General features: G+C 45.9%; 1 protein-coding gene across 1 annotated transcript in view; it reads left to right on the top strand.

Moving 5' to 3' along the window:
* LOC119420251 (palmitoyltransferase ZDHHC20-A-like) overlaps positions 1-9,122 on the top strand; it is an 85,433-nt gene extending 76,311 nt beyond the window's left edge. The window contains exons 8-13 of the mRNA XM_037687640.1: positions 7,956-8,088; positions 8,168-8,294; positions 8,364-8,450; positions 8,530-8,594; positions 8,695-8,741; positions 8,818-9,122. Of these exons, the coding sequence (XP_037543568.1) occupies positions 7,956-8,088; positions 8,168-8,294; positions 8,364-8,450; positions 8,530-8,594; positions 8,695-8,738 (456 nt within the window). The 3' untranslated portion in view covers positions 8,739-8,741; positions 8,818-9,122. The remainder of the gene's footprint in view (positions 1-7,955; positions 8,089-8,167; positions 8,295-8,363; positions 8,451-8,529; positions 8,595-8,694; positions 8,742-8,817) is intronic.
* Positions 9,123-9,567: the final 445 nt, after the last annotated feature.

Here is a 9,567-nt window from a genome sequence, read left to right as displayed (position 1 = left end):
ACAGGATGAAATAAACAGAAACTGAGGCAGGAAAAAACGTGAATGATCTTAAAACAGGGGCTGTGATATGAGGAACAGAGGCTTAGACTGATGGGGGGAGCAGTGGGGGCCGCTGAGCATGACATAGCCCCCCCTTTAAGGTCCGGCATCCTGACGGACCACCAAAGAGAAAGAACTAAAAAGGACCGGGCGGGTGGAGGGGGCACTGGAGGTGGGCAAAAAGGCAGGTTGGAGGTCCGAAGGGACCTCCAGAGAAGCCCCAAAACTCTGGTGGACGACCTGGCCACTGTCCAAAAAGTGGCAAAGTCCAGGTCAGATGGCCGTTTAAGCCTTGCTGGGGCCAGATCAAAGGTAAGACCAGGACCAGTGCTGCACCAGGCAGGAGTATCAGAGCTGCAGCCCACATGGATGTCCTGGGAACCGTTGCAGCCGACATGGGGGTCCTAGAGGCCGTTGCAGCCGACATCGAGGTCCTGGAGGCCGTTTCAGCCGACATAGGGATCCTGGAAGCAGTCTCGGCCGACATGGGGGTCCTGGAGACAGCTTCATCTGACATGGGGGTCCTGGAGGCCGCTTCGGCTGACATGGGGGTCCTGGAAGCCGTCTCGGCCAACATGGAGGGCTGTGGGTCAGCTGCAGAAGACATGGAGGGCCGTGGAGCTGCTAAAGCCGACATGGGTGGTTGTGGAGCCTCTGCGGTAGGTAGCGGAGCCTTTGCGGTAGGTGGCGGAGCCTTTGCGGTAGGTGGCGAATCTTCTGCGATAGGTGGCAAATCTTCTACGGCAGGGGACAAATCTTCTGCGGTAGGGGGCGAATCTTCTGCGGTAGGGGGCGAATCTTCTGCGGTAGGGGAGAGCGCCGGCCCCTCTGGAGACATGGAGGCCTGGAGGGGAGCCGCAGCCAACATGGAGGCCTGGAGGGGAGCCGCAGCCAACTTGGAGGCCTGGAGGGGAGTCGCAGCCAACTTGGAGGCCTGGAGGGGAGCCGCAGCCAACATGGATGTCTTGGAGGCCATCGCAGCCGACAAGGGGGTTCTGGAGTCATTGCGGCTGACGTGGAGGACCGAGGAGCTGGTGCGGCCGACGTGGAGGGCCGAGGAGGCAACTCTTCTGTGGTAGGAGGGGAATCTTCTGTGGTAGTAGAGAGCGCCAGCCCCTCTGGAGACGTGTAGAGCGCCGGCCCCTCTGGAGACTTGGAGAGTGCAGGCCCCTCTGGAGACTTGGAGAGCGCCGGCCCCTCTGGAGACGTGGAGAGCGCCGGCCCCTCTGGAGACGTGGAGAGCGCCGGCCACTCTGGAGACTTGGAGAGCGTCGGCCCCTCTGGAGACTTGGAGAGCGCCGGCCCCTCTGGAGACTTGGAGAGATGGAAGGGTGCTCCCCCCAACATGGAGGACTTTGGACCTGGCAAGAAGTTCTGAGGGACAGACGTGGAGGCCTGGGGAGCTGCTGGGGCAGCTGGTCTGGGACTCTGTGGGACCACGGCAGCTGGTCTGGGACTCTGTGGGACCACGACAGCTGGTCTAGGACTCTGTGGGGCCACGGCAGCTGGCCTGGGACACTGTGGGACCACGGCAGCTGGCCTGGGACTCTGTGGGACCACGGCAGCTGGCCTGGGACTCTTTGGGACCACGGCAGCTGGCCTGGGACTCTGTGGGACCACGGCAGCTGGTCTGGGACTCTGTGGGACAGCTGGAAACGTTTGGGGCAAGGGCTCTGAAGGCGGAGGGGCAGGACATCGGGAGGACCGGCGCATTGTGTGCCTACAGCTCTTCTGAGGGCGAGGGACCTGGCAAGCAGGAAACCACAAATCCTCGTCTTCGTCCGACTCGTCCTCCTGATCACAAAAGGGGAATGGGAACTTGGGCCTGTTCATGAGGCGGAGAGCCCAATGCTAGGCTTCTCTCTTCTCCGCCTCACCAGACAGGACAGGCTAAGCCTGAGGGAAACCACCCAGCTTTATTGCCAGGCGGGTGCCTGTAAATTGAACCTCCAATTTACCAGAACGCCACCTCCGAGTCTGTGCTGGATCCATAAATTGGCCAGATTATTCTGTAACGAGTCCGTATGGATCAGCACAAGACCTGACTCAGGACAATATTAAAATAAAAGGTTTTATTTATTAAAGGCGTTTGTCTGGGGACGATCCGAGCCTCAGTTCTGGTCCAGTCTATGAAGACAGACAGGTTAGTGACTGCAAAAAGGTTCTGGGAGCTGAGAGAGGTGGTGTGCACGTCACTAACCTTCTGTGGCAGGAGCAGGGCTGAGACAGAGAACGTTGGAGGGTTGGGTAGGAAACAGAATCCAGGGACGTAGCAGGGGTCGAGAGCCAGGAGCTGTGTGAACAGGCAAAAGGATGATCCGTAGTCGTGGTCGAAGAGGAGAGCGAGGTTGTACTGTATAGGCCGAGAGCGGGGTATCCAGACATGGGCAAAGTCAAAGCGAGGAGTCAAGAGGGAAGCTGTGGTCAAAAATGAAGAAACTAGGAACAAGCGAATGCTGTGGATAATTTACTGGCTGTGAGGCTTTCAATAATCTGGCACTGAGGAGAGTGAGAGTGGAGCTTAAGTAGTGAGCTGAACAGGTGTGGCAGGTGAGTGGTGATTGCAGAGACAGGGTGCAACAGATGAGTGCAGATTGCTGAGAGAGAGTGACAGGAGCAGAAAACGGGTGCTAGGCAGTGCAGGACCAGACAGGATGAAATAAACAGAAAATGAGGCAAGAAAAAATGTGAATGATCTTAAAACAGGGGCTGTGATATGAGGAGCAGAGGCTTAGACAGATGGGGGTGGGGTGGGGGGGCAGCGGGAGCCGCTGAGCGTGACACCCAGTGTCTTTTAAACCCCAAAATACCATTTCCATTTTCTTCCGCTTATCCGGGGTTGGGTCACGGGGGTAGCAGCCTAAGTAGGGAGGCCCAGACTTCCCTCTCTCCAGCCACTTGGGCCAGCTCTTCCGGGGGAATCTCGAGGCATTCCCAGGCCAGCCGAGAAACATAGTCCCTCCAGCTTGTCCTGGGTCTTCCTCTGGGCCTCCTTCCGGTGGGACGTGTCCGGAGCACCTCACCAGGGAGGCGTCCAGAAGGCATCCTAAACAGATGCCCAAACCACCTCAACTGGCTCCTCTCGACGTGGAGAAGCAGCGGCTCTACTCTGAGTCCCTCCCAGATGATCGAGCTTCTCACCCTGTCTCTAAGGGAGAGCCTAGACACCCTGCGGAGAAAACTCATTTCGGCCGCTTGTATCCGAGATCTCATTCTTTCGGTCACAACCCAAAGCTCGTGACCATAGATGAGGGTAGGAACGTAGATCGATCGGTAAATTGAGAGCTTCGCCTTTTGACTCAGCTCTCTCTTCACCACGACAGACCTGTACAGTGCCTGCTTCACTGCAGACGCTGCACCTATCCGCAAATCGATCTCACGCTCCATTTTTCCCTCATTCGTGAACAAGACCCGAAGATACTTGAACTCCTCCCCTGACCCGGAGAGGGCACTCTACCCTTTTCCGGCTCAAGACCATGGCCTCGGATTTGGAGGAACTGATCTTCATCCCGGCCGTTTCGCATTCGGCTGCGAACCGTTCCAGCGAAAGCTGTGGATCATGATCTGATGAAGTCAATAAGACCACATCATCTGCAAAAAGCAGAGACGCAATCCTAAGGCCACCAAAACGGATCCCCTCAACACCTTGGCTGCGCCTAGAAATTCTGTCCATAAAAGTTATGAACAGAATCTGTGACAAAGGGCAACCTTGGCGGAGTCCAACTCTTACTGGGAACAAGCCCGACTTACTGCTGGCGATGCGGACCAGGCTCTGACACCGGTCATACAGGGACCTAACAGCCCGTATCAACGGGCCCGGTACCCCATATTCCCAGAGTACCACCCACAGGGTCCCCACAGGGTCCCCACAGGGTCCCCCGAGGGACGCGGTCGAACGCCTTCTCCAAGTCCACAAAGCACATGTAGACTGGTTGGGCAAACTCCCACGCACCCTCCAGGACCCTGCTGAGAGTGTAGAGCTGGTCCAGTGTTCCACGGCCAGGACGAAAACCGCACTGCTCCTCCTGAATCCGAGGTTCGACTATCCGACGGACCCTCCTCTCCAGAAATACATTACAGCAAAGACTGGTTCATCCCAAAAAATCCAGTCCCCCGGCACAAACAGAGTAATGTTGTGTATGCTGTTCAGTGTCAGGATGGCTGTGATCAGTCTTACATCGGGGAAACTAAACAGCCACTGGCCAAAAGGATGGACCAGCACAGAAGATCAACATCATCAGGCCAGGACTCTGAGGTCTACACTTATTTCCAGGCCAGCAGTCACTTGTTCAGGGATGAAGATGTTCACATCCTGGACAGAGAGGAACGATGGTTTGAGAGAGGAGTAATGGAGGCCATCTTTGTGAAAATAAACCGTCCATCATTAAACAGAGGTGGAGGCCTACGTGTTCAACTGTCCCCCTCTTACAATGCTGTTATTCATTCATTCAACCTTTATTTAGGCAGGTTAATCCCATTGATCCTCGAGGACTTAACTTTTTTTTAGATTAGATGGACTTGATTTCCTCATAATATGTGATTTGAGCTTAGACGATTACCGGTAACTATCAGATTTCTATCAACAGACCCTTTTGTATTGGAAGCTCATCTTCAAACACAATTTTACTCCACACACCACACCAATTTGGAACAATAGATATATATTGATCAACAGAAAATCCATTTTTAGTGAGGAGTGGTTTCGTGAAGGTGTGTGGGCTGTTGCTCACTTTATGGATGCAGATGAAAACATGTTACAACATTCTGAGTTTTGTGATAAATTTCAAATATGTTCTACCCATGCAAAATATAAACAAATCATCAAAGCCTTTCCTCGTCAGCTTCAATCTATGGTAGACAGGATTTAATACATTCTAAAATGTCCCCTCTTTTATGGACACTTTGTACTCAAGATTTCGATTTTTGTGATGTCAGATGTAATAACAAGTTTATGCGAAGCTACTTATCCCATTGTACTGGTGCACTTTAAAGGCAATATATCCTGAGAAATTTCAATAAAGAACAAATTAAGAAGATTAGAACCAAATATCTATCTTTTCCCCTCTCATCCAAAATCAAAGAAATGCAATTCAAAATTATAAACAAATTTATTCAACCAATGAAAAGAACGGGAGGGCCTTGCAAAATTCAAGAAAACACAGTCTTTTACAGCATCAATTACAGCGTTTTGTAACGGTCACGTGTATAAAGCTGCGTTCAATGCACAAAATAAACAGAGTAAATTTCTGCGTTTAGAAGGCAGGCGTAAAAAAATGCCGTTTTGGGTGGATTTACATTGTATTTTATGGCATAATCCAAATTTTTTTTGCGTGAGGAAGCGTTGTAAATGTGTGTCTTGCCTAATTATCACCCCGAACATAAAAGATGCGTAAGACTGGGCAGTGTGAGGCAGCAATGACGTCACTCTCCTGCGCCGCTTGGAATTGCCAATTCAGATTGATTTTTGGAACACTTTTTGCAGGGGTGGGGCATGAAAACGAAAAAGCAGTTTGTTGTTAGTTTCCTCTGTAGCTGTGTTACACAATGAGCAGTCTTGAAGAAGAAAATGAAAATGATTTATTTTTAATTTTATTTATGAGTCCAAAAATGCAGCTTGACTTTGAAATGAAAAAGCATTTCTGCTATTTCATTTTAATTTTCAAATTTGACATTTCAAAATGAATTTTGGTCACTTTTTACTGGGACATATTTTGAAAATTAAATGTTAAACGCTATTTTATTTATCATTTTAATTAATTTACACAATGAGCAGTCTTGAAGAAGAAAATGAAAATGCAATTTGGATTATTCATTTTTAATTTTATGAGTCAAAAATGCAGCTTGACGTAGAAATGAAAAAGCAATTCTATTATTCCATTTTAATTTGATTTATGGGACATAATGGCTTCCATACAGAAGTTGTCTCAGGGGACTGAATAGAAATATTCTTATATAAAATAAATTAACAGAAACATTCATATATAAAAATAATATTTTAATATTATTTATCTGAGGAGCAGATTGCTTTGAGTAACTCATTGCAGAACTCTCATTAGCAGGACTTGGATTCTGGACACGCCTCCAGAATCGGTCCTAAAGTGCAGGTGCAAATCCAGGCTGAGCTGAGCCAGGCTGAGTAGAGGTGTGCAGGGCTGAGCAGAGTTGGGGCTTATTAGGGGCAGTGCAAAAGGGGCATTAGAGAGGTCAAGGTCAAGAGCTTCAAATCTTTTTGCAAGATATTCCAGGAAACAGAAGCGGAGTAGGAGAAGGCCCTTTTGCCAAGTTCAGTCCGCACTGAGTGGACACTGCAAGTAATAATGTCCTTAGAGCGCACGCTGTAGCTGCACTCATGCAGTGACATATAGGAGGAGATGTATGAAGGCAGCAGACCAAGAAGTGATTTAAAGATGAAAATGTACCAGTGAGAGAGTCTTCGTGAAGTTAATGACGTCCAGTTAACCAGTTGATACAGGGTGCAATGATGGGTACGGTAATCACAGCCAGTTATGAATCTTAATGCACCGTGATAGAAAGCATCCAACATCCGCAGGGTTCTTGTAGGAGCGTTCATGTAAATAATGTCACCGTAATCAATGGGGGGAAGGAAAATCACAGATACAAGGTGTTTCCAAGCATTCAGAGTTAGACAGGATCTGTTTCTGAAAAAGAAACCTAGTTTAACTTTCATTTTTTTTACTAGGTTTTCCACGTGGAGCTTAAAAGAGAGATGCGAGTCGACCAAGATACCCAAAGTTTTCCCAGGCGATGCACAATCTCAAGGTCATACCTTTGTAGCTGAAGAAGCATGCGTTGCAGATGAGCTGGGGCCATAGAGATTGTTTTTTTCAATATGTGCTCCCGCGGTCCTCTGTGAGGTCTGTTAGTATTTGAAGAAGACACGGTGGATGAAAATTTTGAGTGAAGCTTGAAAAAAAAACTCTTGTAATGCTGGTTCGTGGTTATAATACTAACATGGTGGTTTGCCGATAGTGCTAGTTTCCGGTTCGGGCTAATGGCAACTATGTATACACTTTCTCTTGGATTCACTTGAATTGACCATTCACTTATTAAACTCATTTTATCCAAACTGAAACCATTCATAAAAAAGCTATCTACAACAAGTAAGATATTAAATGTTTATAATCTTTCCACAGACCTCCACTGTAAAAGAGCTGCACTATCGCTTTAAATCATGTTGCATCAGAAATGATGTACTTTAGTTTATTGTGCTGTAATAAAGCTGGCATTAAAGTGCTTGCTACATCAAACTTTTGTAAAAAAAAAAAAAAAAAAAAAAAGAATGCATTTTTGGAAAGAAAACAATAATATACTGCAATAAAAATTTCATGTTGCTCTGATCAACAGTTGTTGAGATATTCTCATGCGCAGTAGCAGGAAGTGATGTAAAAGGGGAACACCTGCATGTGAACAGAGTGTTGCTACAATGGCTAACAGCAGACAGTAAAGAAGAGTCTGATGTTTTAGATGATTTTGAGTCTTATCAGAGAGAAGAAGAGTCAGAGTTCAAATAATATTGTGTCATTAAACAAAGACCAGGAAGTTCTCCCTTTTTTAGAGTTCCCCTTTGATGTCACTTCCTGCTGTGCTTTGGCTGCATCAAGTAAAAAAAAAAAAAAAAAAGCAATTTATTAACAAAACAGGTGAAATTGTTTATATTGCCAATTTTCTTTTCTTCCACTTTCTGTATGTGCAGGATATGCAGGCCATAGAAACTTTAAGCATTATATTTGTGTTTAGAGCAAACCAGTGATGTTGTCCTGGAGAAATAAAGCAGACTTAAAATAATGGCTTTGATTAGACTGGTCATTGTAACTGGGAAAATATATCTGATAAAAGTGACAAATAGCTGACCGACTCAGAGAACTAACTATTTTTGGTCTTTTTTTTTTTTTCAGAAAGAACTTCCCGACACACATGCCAAATTCCACATCCTGTTTCTGTTTTTTGTGGCTGCCCTTTTCTTCATCAGCGTCGTGTCACTTTTCAGCTACCATCTGTGGCTCGTGGCAAAGAACCGGACCACCATAGGTGAATGGAGATCACCTTCGACTCAACTTCTTCTTTTAAAAACAAAAAAACCTAACCTTTATAAAAACACTCTTTTCAGAGGCTTTTCGAGCTCCTGTTTTTGGGAACGGTCCAGACAAAAACGGGTTTTCTCTCGGCTTTAGGAGAAATCTAGTGGAGGTGTTTGGAGACCGGGCAAAGTTCTGGATTTTTCCTGTTTTCTCCAGGTGAGTGTTGTTAATCTAACTGCAGCCAGACTAACCAAGCCTGTCTAAAAGATGTTTTCTGTTTCACAGTCAGGGTGACGGCCACTCTTTTGTCACCAGACTGGTGCACATAGATCCTGAACAGGCAAAGAGTGTCCTCCAGCAGAATGGCAACATGTGAGTTTCTTTCCCCTAAATTTTCAGCGCTGATCTTTGAAGTTTACTTTTATTTGTGTTAATGGGACTTTAATTACAGCTCTGCTAACGGAGAGACCAACTTGTGTGTACAGCACCCAGAGGACAGCAAGAAAGAGACGACTGGTACGATTCTAAAGCATTTTTGTAACGATTATAATCAAAATACAGCCATTTAAGAGTTGAATTAAGGAAATAAAATTGGTGTTTGGTCATTTAGTCTCAGATGGAGGTCAGACAGTGGCTGTGACCATGGACAGTGAGCCTTAGGAGGTAAGTTAACACAAAATGTAAAGTAAAAAAAAAAAGTCCTTGTGTTTATTTGTGCTTCTGCTGATTGTCTTTGTAGATCACACGCACACACACGTCTGCAGAGATATCACATATGATGCCTTAAACCAGGAGCATCAATACCTCCAGGACCACCCTCAGCAGCACAACAATACTGTTGTCATGGCAACAAACCCTCCACAGCGTCTTTGTAGACTGCAGCAGTCTGAAACAAATGGGATTTAGGATTTTTGCATTTTCTTATTAGCCAAAGACATTAAAATATTAGCATTTTTTTATTGCATCTAAAAATAATGGAAGCCAACGTTTGTTTGTTTATCATGATGCATGGATTGATTTGTACATTTCAACAAAAGACCCATCTTTTGTCAGTATTAACTAAATATTTATTAACTCATCTTGAGTTTGTTTATGTTTGTTGAGCCACTAAAGCGTTGCTTGGGTAATTTAATTACATTTTAACACTATTACTGTTTGCATTATGTCCAAACCTTTCAACTCCAAACAGTGGAAACATGAAAGCCAGGGGTTATTTATTAAATGTTGTTTGAAGTTTATTTTGAAATTATTCACAGCTCATTCTGTTTACATTTTTATATGAATTTCTTTTTCTTTTTACATAATAATAAAATGTCCAAATGACTGCAGCCTAAAATGTAAGGACCAAAAGTAAATAAATAAATAAATTAAAACAAAGGATCAGTTTTAGTAGAGTGCCTGCTTTGTTGCACTGTAAATGTGTTTAATGGTTTATATGTTGTCAAGTTTTATTTATTTGAAATAAAAGCTCATAAAACGAAGGCACAGT

This window comes from Nematolebias whitei, chromosome 14 (genome assembly GCF_014905685.2).
Source record: "Nematolebias whitei isolate Nwh7 chromosome 14, NemWhi1, whole genome shotgun sequence".
NCBI lineage: Eukaryota > Metazoa > Chordata > Actinopteri > Cyprinodontiformes > Rivulidae > Nematolebias > Nematolebias whitei.
This window is presented reverse-complemented; position numbering and strand designations above follow the sequence as displayed.